This window comes from Delphinus delphis, chromosome 12, assembly GCF_949987515.2.
Source record: "Delphinus delphis chromosome 12, mDelDel1.2, whole genome shotgun sequence".
NCBI lineage: Eukaryota > Metazoa > Chordata > Mammalia > Artiodactyla > Delphinidae > Delphinus > Delphinus delphis.
Window position 1 is genome coordinate 61148277 of NC_082694.2, and position 27509 is coordinate 61175785.

Below are 27509 nucleotides of genomic sequence, written 5' to 3' on the forward strand. Positions count from 1 at the left end.
AGCTCCAGAGAGACCAGGGAGGGAGACATATGAGTGTGTCATTGCCTGTGGGCAAAGGCTGAAGCTGTGGCCCTGGGAGAGGTTCTGGAGGGAGAAAACCTAGTGAGAGCAGAGGAGAGGGCAAAGAACTGAGCCCTGGGGAAGTCTACACTTAGGGTACAAGACGGAAAAGAGGGCTTCCCTGGAGGCGCAGTGGTTGAGAGTCCGCCTGCCGATGCAGGGGACATGGGTTCGTGCCCTGGTCCGGGAGGATCCCACATGCCGCGGAGCGGCTGGGCCCGTGAGCCATGGCTGCTGGGCCTGCGCGTCCAGAGCCTGTGCTCCGCAACGGGAGAGGCCACAGCAGTGAGAGGCCCGCATACTGCAAAAAAAAAAAAAAAAAAAAAAAAGACGGAAAAGAGGAGAGAGCAAATGAAGTAAGAGCCACACCGTGTCCTAGAGGTTAAGGGAGATGAGAATTTCAAGGACAATGAAGTGCAGGATTCGTGCAGGGAGCTGAGCCCTAGTAGATCTGGAGACACAGAACACTAAAGCTTGCGGGCATCCCCCCACCCCTCCCTCCTATCCTCTTCCTTTTCTTTTTTTTTTTTAATCATCTTTAATTTCTTTCATCAGTGTCTTATAGTTTTCTGCATAGAGGTCTTTTGTCTCTCTAGGTAGGTTTATTCCTAGGTATTTTATTCTTTTTGTTGCAGTGGTAAATGGGATTGTTTCCTTAATTTCTCTTTCAGATTTTTCACCATTTGTGTATAGGAATGCAAGAGATTTCTGTGCATTAATTTTGTATCCTGCAACTTTAACAAATTCATTGATTAGCTCTAGTAGTTTTCTGGTGGCATTTTTAGGATTCTCTATATATAGTATCGTGTCATCTGCAAACAGTGACTGTTTTACTTCTTCTTTTCCAATTTATATTCCTTTTATTTCTTTTTCTTCTCTAATTGCCATGGCTAGGACTTCCAAAACTATGTTGAATAATAGTGGTGAGAGTGGGCAACCTTGTCTTGTTCCTGATCTTAGAGGAAATGCTTTCAGTTTTTCACCATTGAGAATGATGTTTGCTGTGGGTTTGTTGTAGATGGCCTTTATTATGTTGAGGTAGGTTCCCTCTAGGCCCACTTTCTGGAGAGTTTTTATCATAAATTGGTGTTGGATTTTGTCAAAAGCTTATTCTGCATCTATTGAGATGATCATATGGTTTTTATTCTTCAATTTGTTAATATGGTGTATCGCATTGATTGATGTGCGTATACTGAAGAATCCTTGCATCCCTGGGATAAATCCCACTTGATCATGGTGTATGATCCTTTTAATGTGTTGTTGGATTCTGTTTGTTAGTATTTTGTTGAGGATTTTTGCATCTATATTCATCAGTGATGTTGGTCTGTAATTTTCTTTTTTTGTAGTATCTTTGTCTGGTTTTGGTATCAGGGTGATGGTGACCTCATAGAATGAGTTTGGGAGTGTTCCTTCCTCTGCAATTTTTTGGAAGAGTTTGAGAAGGATGGGTGTTAGCTCTTCTCTAAATGTTTTACAGAATTCACCTGTGAGGCCATCTGGTCCTGGACTTCTGTTTGTTGGAAGATTTTTTTTTTTTTTTTTTTTTTTTTTTTTGCCGTGCACAGGCCTCTCACTGTTGTGGCTTCTCCCGTTGCGGAGCACAGGCTCTGGACACACAGGCTCAGTGGCCATGGCTCATGGACCTAGCCGCTCCGCAGCATGTGGGATCTTCCCGGACTGGGTCACGAACCCTTGTCCCCTGCATCGGCAGGCGGACTCTCAACCACTGCGCCACCAGGGAAGCCCTGTTGGAAGATTTTTAATCACAGTTTCAATTTCATTACTTGTGATTGGTCTGTTTATATTTTCCATTTCTTCGTGGTTCAGTCTTGGAAGGTTATACCTTTCTAAGAATTTGTCCATTTCTTCCAGGTTGTCCATTTTATTGGCATAGAGTTGCTTGTAGTAGTCTCTTAGGATGCTTTGTATTTCTGCAGTGTCTGTTGTAACTTCTCCTTTTTCATTTCTAATTTTATTGATTTGAGTCCTCTCCCTCTTTTTCTTGATGAGTCTGGCTAATGGTTTATCAGTTTTATCTTCTCAAAGAACCAGCCTTTAATTTTATTGAACTTTGCTATTGTTTTCTTTGTTTCTATTTCATTTATTTCTGCTCTGATCTTTATGATTTCTTCTGCTAACTTTGGGTTTTGTTTGTTCTTCTTTTTCTAGTTCCTTTGGGTGTAACGTTAGATTGTTTATTTCAGATTTTTCTTGTTGCTTGAGGTGAGATTGAATTGTTCTAAACTTCCCTCTTAGAACTGCTTTTGCTGCGTCCCATAGGTTTTGGGTCATCGTGTTTTCATTGTCATTTGTCTCCAGGTATTTTTTGATTTCCTCTTTGATTTCTTCAGTGATCTCTTCGTTATTTAGTAGCATATTGTTTAGCCTCCATGTATTTGTGTGTTTTACGTTTTTTTGCCTGTAATTCATTTCTAATCTCATAGCATTGTGGTCAGAAAAGATGCTTGATATGATTTCAGTTTTCTTAAATTTACTGAGGTTTGACTTGTGACCCAAGATGTGATCTATCTTGGAGAATGTTCCATGCGCACTTGAGAACAAAGTGTAATCTGCTGTTTTTGGATGGAATGTCCTATAAATATCAGTTAAATCTATCTGGTCTATTGTGTCATTTAAAGCTTCTGTTTCCTTATTTATTTTCATTTTGGATGATCTGTCCGTTGGTGTAAGTGAGGTGTTAAAGTCCCCCACTATTATTGTGTTACTGTCGATTCCCTCTTTTATAGCTGTTAGCAGTTGCCTTATGTATTGAGGTGCTCCTGTGTTGGGTGCATATATATTTATAATTGTTATATCTTCTTCTTGGATTGATCCCTTGAACATTATGTAGAGTCCTTCCTTGTCTCTTGTAACATTCTTTATTTTAAAGTCTATTTCATCTGATATGAGTATTGCTACTCCAGCTTTCTTTTGATTTCCATTTGCATGGAATATCTTTCACCATCCCCTCACTTTCAGTCTGCATGTGTCCCTATGTCTGAAGTGGGTCTCTTATAGACAGCATATATATGGGTCTTGTTTTTGTATCCATTCAGCGAGCCTGTGTCTTTTGGTTGGAGCCTTTAATCCATTCACGTTTAAAGTAATTATCGATATGTATGTTCCTGTGACCATTTTCTTCATTCTTTTGGGTTTGTTTTTGTAGGTCCTTTTCTTCTCTTGTGTTTCCCACTTAGAGAAGTTCCTTTAGCATTTGTTGAGGAACTGGTCTGGTGGTGCTGAATTTTCTTACCTTTTGCTTGCCTGTAAAGCTTTTGATTTCTCAGTTGAATCTGTATGAGATCCTTGCTGGGTAGAGTATTCTTGGTTGTAGATTCTTCCCTTTCATCACTTTAGGTATATCATGCCACTCCCTTCTGGCTTGTAGAGTTTCTGCTGAGAAATCAGCTGTTAACCTTATGGGAGTTCCCTTGTATGTTATTTGTCGTTTTTCCCTTGCTGATTTCAATAATTTTTCTTTGTCTTTAATTTTTGCCAATTTGATTACTATGTGTCTTGGCATGTTTCTCCTTGTGTTTATCCTGTATGGGTCTCGCTGCACTTCCTGGACTTGGGTGGCTATTTCCTTTCCCATGTTAGGGAAGTTTTTGACTATAATCCCTTCAAATATTTTCTTGGGTCCTGTCTCTCTCTCTTCTCCTTCTGGGACCCCTATAATGCAAATGTTGTTGTGTTTAATGTTGTCCCAGAAGTCTCTTAGGCTGTCTTCATTTCCTTTCATTCTTTTTTCTTTATTCTGTTCTGCAGCAGTGAATTCCACCATTCTGTCTTCCAGGTCACTTATCCGTTCTTCTGCCTCAGTTATTCCGCTATTGATTCCTTCTAGTGTAGTTTACATTTCATTTATTGTAGTGTTCATCTCTGTTTGTTTGTTCTTTAATTCTTCTAGGTCTTTGTTAAACATTTCTTGCATCTTCTCGATCTTTGCCTCCATTCTTTTTCTGAGGGAGGTCCTGGATCATCTTCACTATCATTATTCTGAATTCTTTTTCTGGAAGGTTGCCTATCTCCCCTTCATTTAGTTGTTTTTCTGGGGTTTTATCTTGTTCCTTCATCTGGTACATAGCCCTCTGCCTTTTCATCGTCTGTCTTTCTGTGAATGTGGTTTTTGTTCCACAGGCTCCAGGATTGTAGTTCTTCTTGCTTCTGCTGTCTGCCCTCTCTCTTCCTTTCCTTTTTAAACCTGGGGTCCTGTCTTTGGAGGAAGGTTTATGTGGGGTCCCACTGTACAAAATATACAAAAAATGGGCTGCTTTGGGGGGATGGGTGTGAGGGCCTGGATCCCCATCTGTTCTGCTCCCATCTCCTGCCAGGCATTTCCACAGAACTGAGGGGCAGCTGAGTTTGAAATCCTGATCTCCCTGACTTGATTCAATACCTTTTTCTTGTTTATCAGATTAGTTAACTTGCAGTGCATGTGTGCCCATGTGCATGCTCGTGTGAAGGCTTGTGGGCTGCCCAGTTGAGGTCCCCTGGGACTATAGGGGGAGCTCAGGGGAGTCTTTACTGTGAGACCTTGGGGACCCTGCTCCTCCCAAGGTGCTGATGCTGGGCCTCAGTTCATCAGGTACATGGTGGTGGTCGTGGGGTGGGAGGTTGCTTTGAGAGGATAACTGCAGGTTCCAGACTTACTAGTCTCTCACTGGAGGCCCTCCTACCTAGAAGTGAGCTTAACGCCCATTTGAAGGAAAAAGAGACACAGCCTGGATGGCTGTTACAGCTTTGCAAAGTGCAGGGAATTCTTACGTTGGGTGGGTCTCCCACTTACATACCTTGTTTGCAAAGTTGGGCTCTAGCACGTACTGCTTCTCATTTTCAGAGGCACCTTCCATGGTGATGAAGAAAATGTTGATTCCTGACTCTCTTGCAAACCTTGATGCCTCTTCCACCTTGTCCGTGGGCCAGCCGTCCACCATCACCACGGCCACGTTGGGAGCACTGCCTCTGTTTCCATTAGATTTGGAAAAGAAGTTCTGAGTCACAAAGGAGATGGCCCGGCCTGGGAGAAAAAGAAAACTCGTGCTTGGAATGATCATGGAACTGATCATAGCAGCATAAAAAGATGCAGAAAAATACTCATTCCCTCCCTTGTTGGCTCGTTTTCTTTTTTAATCACATTAATTAGTTTTAGGTGTACAGTTCAGTGGTATTAAATGCACTCACAACGTCGTGGAACCATCACCACTAGCCGTTTCCCTCCCGTTTCATTTTAAGCCTTTAACTTCTAATTTTCTTTCTTTTTTTTTTTTTTACAGCTTTACACCATTTGCGGCAAGCTGGATGGACCTAGAGATTATCATACCAAGTGAAGTAAGTTAGACAAAGACAAATATTATATATCACACGTGGAATCTAAAAAATAATACAAATGAATCTATATACAAAACAGAAACAGATTCACAGACATAGAAAACAAACTTATGGTTACCAAAGAGGAAAGGGAATCGGGGGAGGGATAAATTAAGAGTATGGGATTAACAGATGCTAATTATTATTCATAAAATAGATAACAAGGATTTACTGTAAAACACGGGGAACAATATTCAATATCTTGTAATAACCTATAATGGAAAGTAATCTGAAAAATATATATAACTGAATCACTTCGCTGTACACCTGAAACTAACTTAATATTGTAAATCAACTGTACTTCAATTTTAAAAATTAAATTCAAAAAATAAAAGTTTTAAAGACCAGCAAACAGATGAGAAAAACTTTCATAGGAACGAAAGTGTCTGTTCTTTGCCTGGGTGCTGGAACCAACCTCACTAAGCCCCTGTGCCGTTTCCCAGAGTGTGGGGTGGGGGGAGCTGAAGTGACGGGAGCCTCTCCTTGGGCTACGGTGGCTCGGGGTGAGTCCGGTGCTCCAGCAGCCGCTGGGTGGGAAAGGCTATATTCTGGGTTCAGTGGAATCTTGTGTCTAGTGCCACCAGGGGCACAGGTCTGGCTGGCTCGGGACGCGCTGCACCCACTAAGAACTAAGAGAGGTGTTCTAGCCTGGCTATGCCGCCTACTGGCCATGTGGCCTGGGTGGGTCACTTGGGGCCTCTGGGCCTAGGTTTCCATGACGACAACCTGCCTCAGCTGAGAGCAACAGTTGAGAGGGATAGCACAGCCTCCCAGCATGGCTTTCTCAAGCATATACTTCACACTGTCTAGGGTCTCGAAATTTTTTGGAATCAAGGAGGGTGATCAACTGTCCCAGTTTTCCAGGACTTTGCCAGTTTTAGCACTGGAAGCCCCATATGCCCCTGGGCAAACTGGGATGACTGGTCACCCTAGAGTCAGCATAGCTGCATATAGTAAGGTAGGGCTCTTAACCTGGGCTCTGTGAACCCCGGGGGCACTGGGGGTGCGTACCCACAAATCCCCTGAATTTATACACAATATTTTGTGTATATAAATATTTATTTGGGTACAAGGGCCATAGCTTTCAAAGGGGTCCCCAATCAAAATAAAAGTTAAGAGCTACCTTCTTAAGACATTAGGGTTAATGACATTACACTCAATGCTTCTTTGGTTTTGGCCAGCATCCTGGCTCCCCTGGCTAGTATAATCTTACCTGACAAATGAAAGGATCAAATGGGTTACATACTCAGTTGCTAGAGAAATGTCTCGGAGAACCCATGTGAGCTGGCTGCATAGAACACAGTTGCTAAGGGAAACATTGGCTGCTGAGAACTGCTTTCACAGCTGGGGCTGATTTCCCTCAAGGCCCAAGGCACCCAGCAGTCCCCCCGGTTTAACGTTAACTGCCTGTAGACAGAGCACAGGGAGCCATCAGAAGATCACCTTGACCCCACCAGTCTTAAATTTGGAGGTCATGGTCAATTTGTGCTCAATACATATTCCATCCACCTTCCAGCATGTCTTGAAAGCAGAGGCTGGAAATCTGAAAACTACATTGAGACTTCCTTGCAGCTAGTTCTGGATTTGTTTTAGTTTCATGAAATGATGCACACACATGAGATTTGATTCTGCTGTTTCTGCTGACAAGTCTGTAGAGTGTTTGACTTCTCCAGGGAAGTGTTAGCAGAGGCGCCTACGTTTGGTCACCAGCTTCCTTGGTGTTGAGAACGTAGGGTGCAGAGCATTCACTTTGTGGCTGTGAATGGAGCAGGCAAGGCATGGTTTTGTAGCTGGCAGCTATAGCAGAAACTTCCTGATCATGGTGGCTTCCTGGCTGAAGCAGATTCCTAAAGAGGCTGTGGTGGCAGAATTGAGAAAGCAATTTCCTGATCTTGGAAGAGGTACAGCTCCTTAGAGGTCCTGGTTCTGCAAGAAGCCTTGGGAAGCCATCTCCGAAAGCTCAGCCTAGAGTCCATTTCTTCAGTAATTCTCAAAACCATTTAATACCCTGAAATAAATCCCTTTCTGCTTAAACCAGCTGGAATGGGTTCAGTTCTCTAAACCCAAACCCAGATCAATACAGGGCAGAGATAGAACATGTTACCCACTGAAAGAATGATTTTATGCTGATTTTATTAATCCCATCAAAGAAACAGAATGTCTTCTGAAGTTTTAAAGTTTTTATTTTTTAAACAATTCTTTTAAAAATTTTATTTATTTTTGGCTGTGTTGGGTCTTCGTTGCTGCTCGGGAGCTTTCTCTAGTTGCGGCGAGCGGGGGCTACTCTTCGTTGCAGTGCGCGGGCTTCTCATTGCGGTGGCTTCTCGTTGCAGAGCACAGGCTCTAGGTGCTCGGGCTTCAGTAGTTGTAGCACGCAGGCTCAGCAGTTGTGGCTCGAAGGCTCTAGAGCACAGGCTCAGTAGTTGTGGCACACGGGCTCAGCTGCTCCGCGGCATGTGGGATCTTCCCGGACCAGGGCTCGAACCCGTGTCCCCTGCCATCGGCAGGCGGATTCTTAACCACTGCGCCACCAGGGAAGCCCCTGAAGTTTTAAAGTTTTACTGCATGATACATTACTGGAATTTCACTGATATAAGTATTAAACTGAAAAATCAGACATCAATTCTATCATGCTCCTGATGAGGTAATACTGATTTGGTGTCTTGGATAGCAGTGACTTGGCCAGTGTTTATTTAGACTTGTTCAGAGATCAAAGGCTCTTCATTTGCCAGATGCTAATACACTGGTCTACAGAGACAAACACTGAGGTGGAGAGGGAAATAATTAATCAGGTTTACTGTAATTTTGTAGATGATCCCTCAAAGATAGTTCTAGTCCCTGTGCGCGTTCCATGTCAAGCAACTGTGGCTCACTTCTCCACTTCCCTGGATTGCGATGGTACAGACAGGTTCCCCAAGAAGTGGACAGCCTTCCCAGTGCCCCCAAAACCAGACTACCATTTATAAATTAGTACACTGGCATGGGCTCATTGGTGGCCTTTGAGCTTGGTTCGTGTGAAACTGTTTCCTAAGGCCTGGTCACCTCTGGGGAACTGATAAAATGGAGTTTCTGGACCTGCCCCATTGAGGACTAGATCTTGACCTTGGAATTCCGGTACCCCACTGCCACCCCACCCCATCACCACCACCAAGGATCAGATAGAGACTCAGCTTGAAACAAAGACCATGTCTCTTGTTGCACAGTTATTACTATAACAGGAGCTGATTAGAAAAACACTCTCAAGGGGCACTGTGGAGCTTCCTGAATGGAACTGGTTACAAATTTTACTTATTTTTATAAAAAAAAAAGTTTTTACAAAATATAATGAAAAATAGCTGATGACTCAGAGAACAGTTGGGATAGTCATGATTGCAGTTCTACTTGTCCTGAAGAAAGCTGCCATACTGAGGAACCCGGCGTGCTGGAACTCTCCAGCATGTATGTGGTAATGATTTTTGCCCCCGAATCCATGATAATACTTGAGGAAAGATACAGATATTATGTGAGTCATTTCTTGAAGGATTATTTTGATTTTTTCCTTTTTCTGTCTAGCATGAAAAGAAAGAGAACCATGGTAGCAAGAAGATTGACATCCGGATCACATACCTACATTAGAAAGCCCTCCTCTCTGGGTAATTTTCTCTATGGCTGTCTTCACATCCCGGGAATTCATGTGAGTCTTGAGATTAAACTGGGTAACAGGGTTGTCTCTGAAGATTCAGAACAAGAAATAAAAATTAGCTGGAATGTTATTACACTTTGAGGAAAGCAGAAATCAGAGCTGATTGTTTTAGATATGAACAGAATGGAAGCTGCTTCAAAGCCTTAAGCTGGTGTTTATAAAATGCCCCACTGTGGACAGAAGTAATGGGAGGACTGGGTCCTCCACAGTGTGTGTAGAGAAGATTGGGCTGTTTCGGGGCTCCGAAGGTGTGGGTTCTAGTTTTGACTATGCTGTTTCCTAGCTGTGTGACCTTGAGAAGTCATCTAACTTCTCTGGGCCTCAGTTTCCTCATCTAGATAAAAATAAAGATCATAACGTTTATGTTGTTAAAGATCAGGACTGCTGTCAAGTGGGATTTTGCAAATGTTAGGATGTCCCCAGGCTGCCCCAGACCCTCCTTTCCAGGAAGAGAGTCTCAGCTGATAGCCACCCCCGGGTTACCCCAGCACTGGAACTGCATCTTAACAGCTGTGTCAAGGAGAAGACATCCCTTCATCTTTCTCACTCTGTGGCTCCTGTGACTGGGTGAGAATATTCAAATCTTACCCGGAAGGTCAACATCTATTTTATTGAGGGCTGAAAAAGGTTAGCTGGAGAGGAGTTAGAGTGAATTAAGTGGAGAAACAGAATGAGAACCCTTCTCTAGAGCAGATTCTCCTTGGTTAACAGGCTTGGGAGCAGCTGAGCAGGGGGTGTGGAATACCTTTCATGACCAGGTGGAAGGTGTGTCAGGAGGGACGAGGGCTCCGTGGGGTGGACGTGTGTGGTCACACTCAGGATGAAGTGGGGATGCACAGTGGAATCACATCTCTCGAAGCACTGACACTCAGCCACTGGCAGCGCTTCGTGCAGGTGTGACCTCTAGGGTCACACGGAGCCCCAAACACCAGAAGAGCCTGCACTTGCTTCAGTGCTCTGATGCTGCTGTCTTGAAATGCTTAATACTTTTTGAAAATGTGGAACTGCAAATTATGTAGCTGGTCCTGGCTGCAGATTACTAAGTCTTCAAGGAGAGGGAGAAGGAGACCTTTAAAAGCAAGTCTTTCCATAAACACCTGGAGTAGATCCAGGAAGAAGCAGGTTTCGGCAGTTTCAGGTGGGAATTCCCAGGCCCTACAGTGGATTCTCTGCCAGTCCTTTGGGGAACCTGGCAGTGCAGTCACCAGGAAGCCAATTCCCCAGGACTTGAGAGGAGATATCCTCTGCCTCCCTCCCCTCCCCTGCTCCGACCCTATTATCCGACCCTCCTAGCTATCACAAGGTAATCTATGTCGGAGGAGAGTTCGGAAAGAGGCTGGAAGGATGCCCCTCTGTCCTCCATCTCATTACTGAATATGAGGGACACAGGCTGGTCCTTGGGCAAAACCAAAGCAAACTGCCCAGAAGTCCACTTCTCTAAGCGAGAGGTGATGTGAAACCGGGAGGACCAATTACCTTCAGCGAAGACAAGGAAAGTTTAAGACAAGCTCGACTAGGGTGGGTGTTGGGGAAAAATCCAACCAGATGAAAAGCCCCCAGGTGAAAACTAAGTTCTAGTTCAGGATTAAACACAAACGAACAACAACAATAAAGCAAAGTGCAGAACAGAGAAATGTGGGCATTCTGGCTGAGCTCGACCTCACCATCAAGCCACATGCGAAGGCTGCGAACCGAACCGAGGCTGCTTTAACACACCCCACTGCTCAGGGCCCAGGGAGGGGGAATCACAGCGAAGGAACTCTAGTACTTTCACGGTTAGTCTTCTTTCCCTTGGGGCTCCAGGGCTTTCCGGTTTCTATTCTCACAGATCAATTTCAGTAACTGCTGTACTTGCCCCCTGGCCATCTAGGCTCAAAACCTGGACCCCATCTTTACTTGCTCAGTCATAGGACCCGTGGGACCTGTCAGGCACGTCTCCTAAGTTCCTCTGTCTGGAGCACTTGCTTTTATCCCCTCCTCTGTGTTTCTGTGCAACCCTCTGAGTTCAGGCTCCCTTACTTCTTGCTGGTTCTATTATGAGTCTCTATGTCAGTCTCTGCAGTGCTGGGTATATGCCTGTCTGCTAGAGAACCCTTCCTCCTGTTCAGCTCTAACTGTAAAACTTGGCTCAAAATCATCCGAGACTCCTATTGTTAAACTTCATATTTTGGCTTTCAAAGCCCATCCGTAACTTGATTCCAGCCTAGCAGGCTCATACCGTTCTCTCTCTCACTCTCACCTATAGTCTACTTAGAATGAGCTACTCACTATTTCCTGGTTTTCTAGCCCTGTGCCTTTGCTCATCGGTTCCCTCATCTGGGAAACCCCAATTGTGCCCACCCTCCAAGCTCCAGCTACCTGTCTCCCTGGGCCCCAGCCCCAGCTGACAACCTCTGTGCCTGACTGCTTCCTCTAGCTGACGACACCTCTCACAGTATGTGGTACCTGCAGGCACTCCATTAACAGTATTAAAGAGACATGCATTTCTTCTTTCCTCTTCTGTGCATCTCTACCTCTAAGTGCTGATGTTCCCGGCAGTGCTATCTCCCTCATGCATCCCTTCTTAATTTATGCACAACCCTGGGGGATCTCATCAACTTCAGCCACCTGGGGTTCACCGACCATTCATATGCCAACAGCTGTTTCGTGCACACTGATCAGTCCTCTCTCTTGAACCTCAGAATAAATAAAAGGCTTCCATACATCTGGAATAATTCCATACACCTGTGGTCCCTGGGTGTGGTCCACAGGCTCCTTGGCTTTGATATTTCCAAAACTGAAGTCAATTATCTTCCATATCTGCTCCATCACCACCCACATCCCTTCTGTAATCCCTCTTCTGACTCATAAAGTCGTCGCAGCAATATGCATTCCTGTCACACCAACCTCTTAAATATTTCTTGTGTCTCTCTCATCCTTTCCATCCTCAAGTTTGGACTATGATCTTCTCTTTCCTGAGCTATAGCTATAGCTTCCTACCTGGTCTTCCTGCACCACAGTGGCCTCTGCAGAGGATGTTTTATCCAACAGGTGCTAAGTGCCTATCAGAGGTGGATTAACTTGGATCCTAATGATACTTCTTCCAAGGGGCCTAATTTTGTGTTTGTAATTTTGTGTTCTTTTTCTTAAAAGAGTCCCCAAGCTACATAAGCTTCAGAGTCCCCAAAGTCTGGATCTACCCTGGGTAACCAAGGAATATGAACTTTTCAGGGACTGGAAAAAAAAAAATGAATGAGTTAAAACAACAAACGTATTATTAGCTATAAAATAGAAAATTGAGAAATTGATATTGACAATAACAACTACGTAATCGTCTACCAAACATAATGTTATATATGCCCCATTAACTGGAAAATTTTTAACTCTACTTACATTTGAAAATGATTTTGAGGCTAGATTTTCTCACTTTGAAAGATTTCCTGAGTGTGTCTGACAATTGTGAAGAAATCATAGCTGATCGTAAATGAAGCGTTGCTCACAGACAAATAATTTCAAAAGCAAAAATATAAAATTTTCTTTCAGAAGTGTTTACAGAAAAAGTATTTAAGTGTGGAAGCTAGTCACCTAGTCACATCCATAGTGTTCCCCTGCTCATGAGGCTGTCTGAATGTCGATCACTTTGTAGAGTGACTGATCACCTCTTTCCCATACTACATGTACTGTCAAGTCTTGTTATCTGCAATAGTTATGTTTTATAAAGTTGCTGCAAACATCAAATTAGCAAGTTCTGAGCCACTGCTCCTAGGGAAAATATGGGCTTATGTTCCTGTGGGCCTCTGGTCACATTTTCATCAATAGATCAGTATATAAACTTGTTTTATGTATGTTTCTGTTTCAAGGTACCCAATTTAATATATAAGTTTCTGACAAATAATTATATGCAAATTTTATGTATAATGAAATACTGAGAAGGGTTTAACATTTTCTTGACCCTGGGTAGTGCTCCTGTAAATTTTTCGGCCTTAAGTCTCACAGTGCTATCCACTGTGCTTAAAAAAAAATCAGTCATCATTTCATGAATTCCTAACTTCAGCCACTTTTCCATCTTTTCCATAGCGTCATCATGCACTATAGATATTAGGTACTTTAGCACTTTCTGGAGCAGATCAAATCTGTTGATCACACACAAATCAACAAATTTCCTCTTTTTGTTGCTGAATATACCAAATCATCAATTCATTATTACTGAACTCATGACCAACAGCACAATAAGTTGCCTGAAGGAATTTTGTCTAACACTTGCAGTTTCTCCATAAGCGCATCCCAGCCTTCTTGTGCTTAGAACACTAGATCGCACTTCAACACTACACTTGGGGCCATTAAAAATAGTGAAATCACCAGTGAGTAGCAGAAAAATGAGGTGCTAAATAGACTGTGAAAAGGACACTTGTTTATAGTAACGAGCGGAAACTAGAAGGCAGAGCATCGCCTTGTTGACCCTCAGCTGGGAATGTTGTATATTTCATACCCTCTCTGTGCATGTCCACACAACAGCTGTGAAAGTGCCCTAAGTATTGATTTTGGAGATACAAGTACATTTTAGGGAGTAGGTGAATTTGTAGATATGGGGTTTGTAAATCATGAAGATTGACTGTAACCTACTTGTGAACAGGTGCTATGTCCCAGTGTTTCCTATCCCTGGTGCTTAGCATACAGCGGGTAATAGAGAATTATGGAAAGGAAGGAAGGAAGGAAGGGAGGGAAGGAGGAAGCTCAGATGTCCTCTCCTCTCTTAGATCATCCCGGGTAGAACTGAACACTCCCCTCTGAGCTCCACACTCCACTCTCTTCCCCTATTACATCATAGCGGTAGATGAATCTATCTTCAGAAGCAGACAGATGAGCTATTCATATACCCAATGAATAGATGCTTTTCATTTTATTTAATGTTATTTCTCTTAAAAATATCGCCTCCCTTACTAGCTGGTGAAGTCCCAAAGAACAGAATCTTTATCACAGTTATTTATTTTTAGTGAATTGAAAGGTTGGATCAGAGGACCTCTGAAACGCTTTCCAGTTGCTAAAATTACGCTTAGGAGTAAAGCCGCAGAGCTCACCCACCAAGGGACTTACAGGCAAATGTAATCAGACCACTTAGATGAATTTTGCATTAGTATCCCCTGCAAATGGCATAGCGCTTAGACCGTGGTAAACACTCAATAAATCTTTGTTAAAATGTAATGTAATTAAATTATAGGAATGAATGCTAAGTCTTTAACCTGCAGACTGGCAGCTCTCAGTACCAGAGCACACGGGTGTATGTGTCCTTTTTTAGGATATATGGGCTGGTGGCCTTTTATTTAAAAGGCACCAGGCTAGGGGTAGGGATTTTTTTTAATAAAAGGAGAACACTTTTATTTAAAAAAATCCCTACCCCTAGCCTGGTGCCTTTTCAGAGATGAAGATTATTTTAAAAGTTCAAAGAGATGTGCCACTATATTTTAATGTAAGCAACATTGTAATTTTATTAGAAGATCTCATTAAAGGAAAACACATTTTTTCCCTCAGTGATATCAAAGATTTCCTTTGAAACTAAGAGAAGAAAATAAAGATTTACAGCTCAAGGAGAAAATACCAAATTGTTCTATGTTTGGAAAAAGAGCTAAGACTAATGAAGAGAAATGATAGGGAGCCAGCATTTGACTATGCGTAGAAAGGGATAATTCATGCAACAGGAAAGGACTATCCTGCAAGTGTGTGAGAAGAAAGAACGCCTGTTAGAGATGGGCACAGGTGATTCCTAGGAAGGCTGGGGCCTGGGGGCAGGGAACTGGACAGAACATCAATGTCTCCAGGCCTCCCTGATGACACGTCTCACCTGAGCCACCCTGTTAAACTACACAGGTTACCAGGTCTCCTCCCAGCAGAAACTCAATTCAGTAGGTCTGGGCTGGGGATAGGGATTTTTTAAAATAAGGGATCCAGATGGATCCCATCCTTGGGACAGCTTGGGAAGCCCTGGATTTTAGAGGACTTCTGAGGCCCTTTCAGTCCTGAGGTTCCCATTTGGTTAAAGTCCCAGAGTCTATTGATTTACCCCATAATGCTTTGAGTCACATAGAGTGAGCCTCTCAAATGAATTTTTATGCCAGTAGAGACACATTAACTAACCATATTCCCTATAACAAGAACCTTTTGAAACTGTTTCCTACAACAAGGCATCATCACCTTAAGGTTACAATAAAATAACATGACTATCCTTAGCCTTTTAATTAATGCTAAAGTGTGATGATTTATGGACTTAGTCATTGAGGTGAACCATGCCTGTGAACTCAGGAGGATGTTCTAGGGTGACCCTGGTTGCCTGAGGACATGCTGCTGACTGCAGGTCAGGTGGCAGACTTGTCCCTTGAGGGTATTACCCACTCGGAGTGAAAATGATTCTGCCTCTCCCTACAAAGGACTGAGCATGGGGCCCAGGCCGACCTGCTGAGGGAATTAGCACAACTAGCCCCTTTTGAAAGGACACTGGCCTTTCTCACATTTCCTAGGATCAGAGACGTGGAACAGAGTCTTATAATCAAATTTTGTTTTTAGAGGAGTAGGGTTTTTTTTTTTTTTGGTAATTAGCAACAATAATTCCACCCCTCCACCAAAAAATAGAAAATTAATCTGCAAGCGTCTTCCTGCTGGAGGAAATGTGGATGAGTAATCTGATCTAAGAATTACTCTGGAGCCAGGGGGCTGTTTGGCTTGCTCTCTGTTACCACGTCGCTGGGCTGTGTAAGTCCAGGGACACGGAATGTCTTGGCAACAGACACAGTGTTTGGTGCTTCCCAAATTTAGCCGTTTCTCCCGGTCACCTGGGGATTTTGTTAAAATGTGGATTCTTTTTTTTTTTTTTAATTTATTTTTGGCTGCCTTGGGTCTTCCTTGCTGTGCATGGGCTTTCTCTAGTGGCGAGCGGGGACTACTCTTCATTGTGGTGCATGGGCTTCTCACTGTGGTGGCTTCTCTTGTTGTGGAGCACGGGCTCTAGGTGCATGGGCTTCAGTAGTTGCAGCATGCGGGTTCAGTAGTTGTGGCTTGCAGGCTCTAGAGCTCAGGCTCAGTAGTTGTGGTGCATGAGCTTAATTGCTCCACAGCATGTGGTATCTTCCTAGACCAGGGATCGAACCTGTGTCCCCTGCACTGGCAGGCAGATTCTTAACCACTGTGCCACAAGTGAAGTCCCTAAAATGTAGATTCTAATTCTTCAGGTTGGGTGTGAGGTCCGAGGTTCTGCCTTTCTAACAGCCTCCCAGGTGAGGCCATGGATCACATTTTGAGTGGCAATGTCTTAGAGGTTGCTGTAAGAATCAAGAAAATCAACTGTGGGGCTGCCAGTGATAAGGGGAAGGGAGAAGAATAAATAAGAAGCCTGGAGCAGGCATAAGAAAGGCTGAGAGGAGGGAGGAGGATGGAGCTCCTATAGCCCTAGGGTGGCAACCTGGCGGGGAGACAGGAGGGGCCCAGGACACAGGGTTCACCAGATGAGAGCACAGCCCCGTGGGAATATTTGTGCCTTCACATTCTGGTTGTGCAATAGGATCACCTGGGGAGTTTTAAAAATGAATGACACTTGGGTCCCACACTCAGAAATTCTGATTTAATCGATCTGAGGTTGGGTCTGGGCATTGGGATTTTCAGATGCTCCCCAAGTGGTTCTAATGTGCATGGGGGTGGCCACCTGCTTCTCTAGCAGAATGGTCCAGGGGTCTAGGGAGAATGATCTCAGCATGGGTGGGGGGCACTGGGATAAGACCCAGCGATGTGCGATGGGGGGTCAAGGGGAACTGTTGAGTAGAAGTGGTGCAAGTCAAGGGCAGTGTCCTCATTTCCTTTGTCCCTCTGGGAGAACCACATGGTGGGGAACATAAGATTCTTGTGTGAGCTGTATTCCCAGCTCATTCAGCCTTGAGACTGTGTCCCCAAGGCCTGTGGCTCAAGGGTTCACCTGCCTTGAGAGAGAAGTGGCAGGGGGCTCTTTGCAAGTGCCATTAGGCCCTGGAGAGCCCTCTCAGGCAGTCAGGTGGCTGTTCGCGTCCTGTTAGTTCCTGTAAAGGCAGTGTAGGCTGAGGGCGTGAGGAGAGGACGGGGCAGCAGTTGGAGAGACCTGTGCTCGGCCGGGTGCTGCCCTCTCACCTGGGAAGCCGAGCTGTCCCTTGCCCTCTCGGGGAGTTGGGGATTCTCACCTTGGCTACAGATTGGAATTATAGATGAAAAGACCAGCTTCTGGGTATTTGCAGGATTCTGGTTTAATAGGGCTGGGATGGGGCCCAGGCATCAGCATCTCTAAAAGCTCCCCTGGGGATCACAATGTGAAGTCGGGGCTGGGCAGTCCCTTCCTGCTCTGAAGTCCTGAGGTGCTGAGCCTTGCAACTCCCAGGCCCCCTCCAGCCGGGGCTTGTGCCCCACCCCTCCCATTCCTTCCTTTGCTGCAGGCTCAAGGAAATGTGACAGAATGGTCCTCCTTGCCAGGTGTATTAGTTGCCTATCTCAGTTGTAAACTTAGGGGCTTCAACAAACAACACACTTAGTTTACAGCTCTGGAGGTCAGAAGCCCCGATTGGGTCTCCCTGGCAGGGCTCTGCTACTTTCTGAAGGCTCGAGAGAGACAGAGAGAGAGAGAGAGAGAGACAGGGACAGAGAGAGACAGAGAGAGAGAGAGAGAGAGAGAGAGTCATTGCCTTGCCTTTTTCAGCCTGCATTTCTTGGTCAGGGCCCATTTCCTCCAGCTTCAAAGAAAGCTGTCGCATCTTTCTGACTAATCTTCCGTAGTCACATCTCCCTCCAACTGATAATAGCTGGGAAAGGTTCTCTGCTTTTAAGGACTCAGCTGATTAAGCTGGGACACTGGGTAATCCAGGACCATCTCCCATCTCAGGGTCCTTGACTTTAACCACATCCACAAAGCCCTTCCCGCTCTGGGAGGTAACACATCCGGGGGTTCCAGACGTGGGCAGCTTTGCGGCCATTATTCTGCCCATCACACCAGACCCGACACCTCGTTTCTTCTCCCTACTCTAATTGCCCCACACTCAGTGGCTCAGCTGATCCACGGGAGCCCTTGGGCATCCTTCCTGCTTTGGGGGGCAGGAAGGGAGGCTCAGCTGAGGGTGCTCAGTCAGGGCTGAGTTGGGTGGGCTGTGAAGTAAAAAAATAAGGAGATGCAGCCCACCTCAGAGCCGAAACACGGGGCGCCTGTCAGAGAACCGGATTTCACCTTGAAATGAAGAGAAACTGTTATTTGGCTTTATTCTACAGCTGTTTTCCAATGTCGGTATCCTGGGGTTGATTAAAAAGTTCAAAAGAACCTGTGCAATTCTGTTCCATTTATACTGAAATCAGGGATAAAAACAAAATCCTATGGAAGGTCCAGCGGGCGTTTAGCCCCTGTGGATCCAGGTGGCAGCTGAAATGTGAGCGGCTTCTCTTCCTTATTCTGTTTGCTAGACTTCACCTACCAGCGACTTGCTCTGGCCATGCTTTCCTCTGGCCTCTTAATGTTCCTGTTGGTCGTAAGCGCAATCACGAGCATGTTGGCTGTTTGACTGTAAATTAGAACATGTGTGCAAGATGGGGGCTTGAGCCTTGGCTTTGTCTGCAGCGGTGTCTGTCCTCAGTCTGGTGAAAGCCTCCATTATCAGGAGCTTTCTTGGCAGAGGAGCAAAATCTTGAAGTCAATTTGGTTTGACATTTTAGGGATTAACCCAGGATTTAACATCTCTCCTCTCCCCAGTGGTCATGCATTTAGCTGTGTGTTCTTAGGGAAGTCACTCAACCTCTCTGCGTCTGTGTCATACGCTGCGTCTCTTACTGGAGGTGCGTGATGACTGTGGAAGGAACGCTGTGGTTGCTGAAAGGTTAACGCGGGCCTGGGCTCCGAGCCTCTGTAGGTGCGGGCGGGGGATGTGGGAGAGGGAGCATGCTGGCACCACGGGGGCTGAGGGGCTCCCCCTGGTCCGGACCAGAATTAGGAGCCCAGCCAAGGCAAGGGGGAAGTTACAGAGCAGCAGAAGCCACGAGCCTGGCAGGGGATGACGCTGTCCACTGAGGAGAGAATGGACTGGACAAGCAGAGAGACGAGGAGATGCAGGGAAAGGACGAGGGAGGGAATGACCAAGACTTGCCAGTCCTGTGACATCACTCTCCCTTCACCTGCCTGCCTGGGTTGGTTTTCTGTTTCCCGCATCCAAAATATCTTTGGGTAGGATGCTTACTGATCAGGATACAGAACGAGCATTTTGTACATCAGGTCATTTTTATCCTCGTATTTTTATTTCTTATTTGCCTTCTGTTTCCTGTTAATAGTATGAGTCTTCTAAATTCCAAATTTAAAAGTCTAAGTTCTGCCTCAGCTCTAAGGAAAACCAAGGGAAGGAATCTTCTGGGGGGAGTCTCCCATGTGGACCCACGGCAGCGGTGACAGAGGGGAGAGGCCTGAGAGCAGGAGAAATTCTGAGCTCGGGAGTCCTCCAACCTTGGCCAGCTCCTTTCCAACCCCAGTCTCACCTTGAGTGCTCGTTCTTGCCAAGGTGGCTTGTCTTTTAGAGCCTTGTCTCCTCATTGTAACACGAGGAGGTGGAACCAGTAGCTTTTTAAGGCCCCATTGCTCTGTGATTCTGAGAGAGCAGGGCTGATTCCCTGTGGTTGTGAGCTGGGCACTAGAATCTGGTGAGAACCCAAAGTACCAGTAGAGGAATCAGTTTCCCAGCCAGCCAAGTACTGGAAAGCCCTTTTCCAGAAACACTGGCCCCATGTCTGCATTGACCTCTGCCCGCATACCCTTTCCTACCCCACCCCCTGCCTTCTCTCGCACTAAGACCATTTGCTGAAGAAAGGCCGGATGGGAGCCACCCAGGTGGCTGAAATAAAAGCAATTTCAGCGGAGTGTGTGGATTTCCCCTTCAGCCTCATCACACCTTCCTAGTGCCTCTCTCCAACTGATTTTGTTCCCCACATTCCCCTGACGGATGTGTAACCTCTGTGCAGCCATCATTTCATTGCTGATCATTCACCCACCTAATCAGAACCTGAGGCTGGAAGGGAGATGATGCTCACCCAGCATGTTCACCCAACATTCATTGATTGGATGTCTTCTGAGTACAGACCCAGTCACTGAATTACAGAACAGCAGGGCTGGCAGAGCCCTAATAAATCATCTGGTCCGACCGGCCTGTACTGTAGAGATGGCAGCTCTTACATGGAGAGGTTAGGTGACTTGCTTAGGGTCACACAGCGGAGCTAAGGCTAGAATTCAGGACGTCCTGTCACCAGTTCATTGTGCTTTCCACTCCACCCCGTGGCCGAAGGAGGGTGAAGATGATTGATGGGTTTGTATGAGCATAAAGTAAAGGAAAACAGACACATTTCCCTTAAGGGCTTTAAATGAATAAGGACCCTGGACGGAAAAAAAGATGAATAGGGAAGGCATTTTTAGAAAGTGACATTGGAAAGCATGGAGGTAAACTCTTCCCTGTAAATGGTGATGACATTAGGGACACGTGAGAGAAAATGTCTTTTTGAGGGGAAGGGGTCTTTATTGAATTTTTTCCTTCCCTGCTACATTTGTTCTTTAATCCATGTTCCCATCAGCACACAACACAATGCTCCTGCCGTTTTTCTTTTCCTTGACATATTTACCACCTTATTTTCATATTCGCCTATAAACCTTGGTATACACAGCTTTTAAAGCAGCTATTTTGAATGCAAGATGACATACCAAGCTTTGAACCCCCCAATAAAACTGACCGGGAACATCTGGCACTAAAACGCTTACATTTCCTCCCCAGAGAAGCCTGCTATTCATCTGCTAACTTTAAAAAGTAACACAGGAATGAAAATAGGTTGACGTCTTGAGAACAATGACCCAAACCACGTATTTTCCTATTTCACGTTAAAATCCTCCAGCACATCCGACACTGAGAATTAACATGTGTAGCAATTGGTTATTTTCATATATTGGGCTCTGACTATATATAAGTGCCACTTAGCTATCTTCCTTCACAGAAATAGAAGATAGTGCTAAATACGTCATTGGAATTTAATTCTAAAAATACAAACATTATAGGTTCTTATGAAAATAAAGCATTTTATTTCTTTGGACATCTCAAAACTAAATATTCTAGTGTCTGTGACATAACAACCTTGGTTAAAACGCTGTTCTGGGATGTCCCTGGGAAATATTTGCAGGGACCAGAGATGGCCCCAGATGTTGTCAGGTGTGTGTTTTTTACTTTTCAGACTGTGGCTTCTGAGCAAGAGGTACCAAGGCCTAGGTTAGTGTCCAAGGCCGAGGCTAAGCTGCAGATCTGGGAGAAGGACGGGCGGGTTGTGCCCGAGATCCTTTGTGGAATGTGAGACAGTTATCCTGCCCTTAATGGCTCTTGATCAAAAGCCCACCTGTTATTTGAGATTTGTGCTTGTTTACGCTTTTGATTGCCTGTTTTCAGTTGATATCTGTGTATCTGCTTTAGCGAGAAATCTACTACATCTGAAATAAGATTGACTTATTATCCCCAATGAGAGAAAAGTTGAGATTGGATGGGAGTATGCGCCCTCAATTTCTACCCTATGTAGAATAGTAAAGTGGACTGGGGACAGTCAGCTGGGCGAGTGCTGGGGGCCGTCCCTTCCCCCCCACCCCAGTCCTCCCCATTGCCGGGTGAGCTTTCCCAGTACCAGTGTAGAGGCCTAAGGTTGTCCAGAGAAAGGAGAAAGTTGAACCTAGAGCACCATGTTTTCTGGGCATCCCACCTATAGGTGGAGCACAGGAGCCCCTCAAACAAATACTCTAATAGGGTTGAAAGGGGGCCAACCTTGATGCAGAAACTGACCGTGAGAGAGGTGAAGGCCTAGCCCAAGGCCACGCAGCTTGTTATTGGCTGAGCAAAAACTTGAACTTGGCTCTCTTAATTCCCAAACATATTCTCTCTACCAGTCAGGAGTGCAAATGCCATTTACTTTCAAGTGTGGATTAACTTGTCTCTCCTTCTGGAAGCCTCAGATTTCTTCAGCGGCATCTGGATTGCTTCGGTTTCTTTCATTTACATTTGTATCAGGGAAGGGGATGAGTCTGCTGTGCTCTAGGATGTGTCGGTATTTTTTTCTGGCACAAAATTAAGCATGGACATCCCTTGATTTCTGAATTCAGAGCAGCACTTACCCATACTGAACAATACCCATCAGTGGACCGGCAGGGCCAACGTCAAGAGCTTGGGCAACGTCGGCCAGGAACTGCTTCTGGATTCGGAATCGACGTTTGCCAATGCTTGCGCTCCCATCAATTAAAAATGACAAGTCAACTTTGCAGCCTAAGGAATGGAAAGGGACTCTGTTATTCTGCTTCTCTCTCATTGCATTCAATGCTCACTCCCCGCTTCCTCCACCAGAGCCCCCTGAGATGCCAACAAAAAGAAAGTTAAAAAAATAAGTAGCAAGATATACTTACTTATTTATATCCACAACTGATTTTCACAGGGCACCAAGGTCCTGGACACTGGGCTGGTACTTATTTCCATGAGTGTTGTAGAAGTCTCTGTATCAGCCACAGTTACAGACTTCAGAAGCAGGGACCTCCCAGTCAAGTCTAAGAAGGCCCTCAGAATGGTCTCCTAGTTCAGAGCATATAAGTGCAGACCCCCAGATGCGGGCATTCACCCAGACTGAGTCCCTGGAGCTTATGGTCTTTTACTCTCATCCTAACTTTTTAGAATTGTGTGTTGGCTCTCTATAAAGGTGGGAAGAATCTGCAGGGCCAGTGCTGAGGGGAGGGCAGGAAGTGTAGATTGAGAAATGCATACTTATCTTATCCTTCACTTCCCTGGGTGGGGCAACCATAGAAATTGTCCACCTGTATCGACAGATACCTGTTCTTATTTGTAGCTACCTTAGATTTTTCCCCTTCTTTTAGTTGTAATAAATACTAGGACAGCTCTGGTTAGGATCTTGGGACCTCTGCAAGTAGATGAAGGTTAGGATGAAGGCGGGGGGATGGTGGGCCTGCAAGCTGGTTCAAACTTTCAAACGCTGAAAGGAATTGATGGAAAGCCACATAAGCAAGTAGAAGTCGGTGTCTTTTTTATTTATTTATTTTTGGCTGCGTTGGGTCTTCGGTTGCTGCACGCGGGCTTTCTCTAGTTGCGGCGAGCGGGGGCTGCTCTTCGTTGCAGTGCACGGGCTTCTCATTGTGGTGGCTTCTCTTGTCGCAGAGCACGGGCTCTAGGTGCGCGGGCTTCAGTAGTTGTGGCTCGCGGGCTCTAGAGCGCAGGCTCAGTAGCTGTGGCGCAAGGGCTTAGTTGCTCCGCGGCATGTGGGATCTTCCCAGACCAGGGCTCGAACCCATGTCCCCTGCATTGGCAGGTGGATTCTTAACCACTGAGCCACCAGGGAAGTCCAAGTTGGTGTCTTCTTTGCTCCCGACTGAAATTATATCATCTCAGGATGATAAAACTGATTATTCAATGCTGATCAGAAGTTTCTTATTGGGAGCTATATAGTCCCTTGATTAACAAAAAATGAGGAATGAGTTCTTTTAACAACTGCAATTTGGGAGACAAAAATATTTCAAAGCAGAGTTCCGTGGGTGAAAAAGAGAGACAGTAAAATTAGAAGTTTCTGGACTGGAGTGTCCAGGAAGACACGGGGGCCAGCTCTGCCCTGTGTGGGAAGGGTGCAGCTGTCCAGACCAGCCTGGATCGCTAAGCTGCCACACAATCGCCCATGAGGCTGCTCTCGACTTCTGTTCTCTGCATTGTGTTGCTTCCATGGGACTGGGGTCCTCCCATTCCCCAAAAGGAGAAGCTCCGTGGCAGGGAGGGATATATATTTTTAATGAAAGCAAGAAATGAACATGAGTTGATACAGTTTTAAGCAGAATTGATGAGAAATATTTAGTAAAGAGTGATACTACAGAGTGGGCAGGTTAAGGGAAAAAGTTCTGAGAACTTGCTTTATTCTGTTGCTGTGGTGCATGGCAATCAAAACCAGAGGAGAAGTAGGTGATGACAGGGGCCTCTCTGGGCCTGGCTGACTCGCTGCGTCTGGAATCAGTGCCTCGGCTTGCTAGGGACCTCGCAAGCTTTTAGACCCTGTGTGCCTGGATTGTCAGGGCCTGCCGTCTCTTCCTGTTCAGCTGGCTTCCCCTGTCCTTTGCTGACCCCAAACTGTCTATGCTCAAGCATGCTCCTCGAGATGAAGGTTGGAAGAAGCAAATAAAATCAAGGAGCGGAGTTTAGAGATGCCACTAAAGCCTGGGCTAAAGCAAAAGAGAAGCAGAACTGCTCTATGGCTTGGCAAGTTCCCCACATAGGGCCAACCCTCTCTTTCCTATGTCTGGGCTTGCGATGTGAATTGCCGCCAGCAGGTGGCAGTGGTGCTCTTTAGGGCTTTCCGCCCACTGGCACCTATGCTGGAAATGTGGACGGACTCCCAGGCTCCACCCTGACCTATAAAATCAGATCTCAGTTTAGCAAGATCCCCAGGTGATTCCTATGCACATTAAAGTTTGAGAAGCACCCCTGAAGAGAGGTTATCCTTCAGATGTCAGCAGATTATAGTTCAATATGCCTTTTTAAATGAAAACCTTTTTTTAAAAAAATAACAATTACAATAAGGGCCACAGGGGATTTTCTTTTTAAATGAAGAAGCGTACATGTTTTGTAGCATCTATGTTAGTTCTTCCTAGACCATTTTTTCTCCTTATTCTTAAAATATTAATTTATTTTTGGCTGCGTTGGGTTTTCTTTGCTGCGCGTGGGCTTTCTCTTGTTGCGGCGAGCAGGGGCTACTCTTTGTTGTGGTGCGTGGGCTTCTCATTGTGGTGGCTTCCCTTGTTGCGCAGCACGGGCTCTAGGCACACGGGCTTGGTAGTTGTGGTGCACGGGCTTAGTTGCTCCACGGCCTGTGGGATCTTCCCAGAGCAGGGCTCGAACCCGTGTCCCCTGCACTGGCAGGCGGATTCTTAACCATTGTGCCACCAGGGAAGTCTCTCTCCTTATTTCTTACATCTTGAACTGTGTTTTAAGGAGGTTTTAAGGAGGTGAGGTGTTTCTCTGTTTCCTCTGTTCTCTTCACTCATTAGCCTGCTGGCTGTTATTGGGATCACCTTTGCTCCTCCTTCCCAAGAATGTTTTAATGACAATGGCTCCCGCTCAGGGCATGTGCTCACTGAGACCCTAGTGGCTTTCTCATACAGACGTAAAAACATGCTGATGTGAAGATGACAACAGCAATACGAAAGGACAGTACTGGGTTATGAAATGTCCAGCATGAGCAATTTATTACGGTCACTGAGGTTGCAGCAGGAGGAAGAAAAGGTAAGACAGAGTGTCTACAGTCATCAATCTACCAATTTTCTTAATTGCTTTGGTTTTCTTCAACGTGATACAAGTTTATAGATTAATGCTTTTTGTTGGCCAGTATATTAGGCCAGTGTTTCTTAACCCTAGATATGTATCAGAGTTGCTTATGCAGCTTCAATAAATAAAGATGCCTGGGAATCACTCCAGGCGGTGCTTCTCAAGGGTTAGCATGCAAAGGAATTGCTTGATTCAGTAGACCCGGCTGGGGTGGGGGGGGGGGTGGGAGTCTGAGATTTTGCCTTTCTAACAAGCTCCCAGGTGATACCAATGCTGCCGGTGCTCAGACCTCACTTTGAGTAGCAAGATCTAGGGAGAGACTGATTCAGTAGGTATGAGACAGGAATTGGTATCTTTCATTTTTAAAAATGTCTTCAGGTGGGACTTCCCTGGTGGTCCAGTGGTTAAGACTTCGCTTTCCAATGCCGGGGTTGTGGGTTTCATCCCTGGTCGGGGAGCTAAGATCCCACATGCCTTGCGGCCAAAAAACCAAAACATAAAACAGTAGCAGTATTGCAACAAATTCAATAAAGACTTTAAAAATGGTCCACGCCCAAAAAAAAAAAAAAGTAAAAAAAAAAATGTCTTCAGGTGATTCTCACCCAGAGGTGAGTTGAGACTCACAGCCCATTGGTGGCTGACTTGCCGCAACTTTCTGGGAGAATTTGCAGGTGCTCTCCTTGGCTTGCAACACACAGCTCCCTCCTGGTTTTCCTCTTTTTCTCTGGTCCCTTCTTTCTGGTATCCTCAGGTGGCTTCTCTTCCACCGAGTTAGTCTTAAAGGTCTTCAGGTTTAAGTCGTCCGTTTCTTCTTACTCTATCCTGTCTCCCTAGGTCACATTTTCTGTTCTGACAGCTTTGGCTTTGAACTATGGCTCATCATTTTCCAACTCTAAATTTCTGGCTGGGCTGTCCTTTCAGAATGTCAGATCTGGGTAGTTAACTCTCTGCTAGACCAAACGTCTTACAGAAGATGATAAATGTAAACACTCTCCTGCCCCAATGTGCTCGGTCCCCAGTGGTCCTCATGGCAGCACCATTTGCCCTAGTTGTCCAAATCATCTTTAACGGCTCCCTCTCTTGCACTTCTACCTCTAACCCTCTAGATTCTTCCTTCTCTATCTCTTGAATTTGCCCATTTCTCTCCATTTACGCTTCCCTCTCTGAGCTCTGTGTACCATCATCTCCACTGGACCACCGTCCTCGCTGGCAAGCGAGTCTCCTCCTTTCATCCTCCTTGTCGCCCCACCCCACCCCACTCTGTTGCCATAGTGATGTTGTAAACATCTGATCCTCTCCCCCTCTTGCACATAGATAGTGTAAATCCTTCAAAAGCTTCCCTTTCCCCTTAGAACAAAGTGACAGAAGAGAGGAGATAAATAGATCCAGGGTAGGAGAGAGGCGGGTTAGGGTGGGAGTGAGTGGGGAGAGGGGAGAGAGAGCAGATCAGATGTCAAAGCCACTATGGGTTTCTAGTTGTCAATTAACTTACTTGGATCTCCCTGGGATACTGGCTCCAAAGACTGTGTGCTTAATTCTTTTTTTGGAACAAATCCTGGAAAGAGCAGTAAAACTTTTGGTGACTTACAAGAACAGGAAGCATCTGGCCTCACCCCAGGGATGGGGACAGAATGGATATTCACACTCAGCTCAGGGGGCTTGGCTTACTAAGTGTGCTCTTCTCCATAACACCCCCATCTTAAGAGAGAAGAATGAATGCTTACCGACAGCCTACTAGAGACACAGTACTCCCCTGGGTGCTTACAGGCATTTGAAGTCAGGAGACTTGAGATTGGTCTCCTACTGCCCGTTAGGAGACAGCCATAGTCTCCTTATCTGAAAGCATTAAGCACTTTGCCAGTGTAAATTATCCCTCTGTAAAATTCTGAAAATCTTGAGGTCAGGGCGCGTGTCTCACTCATCACGTGAACCTTTCCTGTGGTCCTCAATCAACATTCAGTGACTGAGTTGATGAACAAAGATGAGTGAGACCGAGGACAGTCTAATGGGGGTTGGGTGTAGACTGGAGGGGAAGAGATGAGATACAAGCAACTCAA

At 45.4% G+C, this 27509-nt stretch overlaps 1 protein-coding gene across 2 annotated transcripts in view; it reads right to left on the reverse strand.

The window, feature by feature from the left end:
• The window catches only part of VIT (vitrin), a 122121-nt gene that overhangs the window by 6702 nt on the left and 87910 nt on the right, over window positions 1-27509 (reverse strand). For both annotated transcript variants that reach the window (XM_060027595.1, XM_060027596.1), the window contains 4 exons: window positions 26945-27007; window positions 22260-22407; window positions 9037-9140; window positions 4854-5080 (listed from right to left, as the gene is read on the reverse strand). In XM_060027595.1, coding sequence (XP_059883578.1) covers window positions 4854-5080; window positions 9037-9140; window positions 22260-22407; window positions 26945-27007 — 542 coding nt within the window. The remainder of the gene's footprint in view (window positions 1-4853; window positions 5081-9036; window positions 9141-22259; window positions 22408-26944; window positions 27008-27509) is intronic.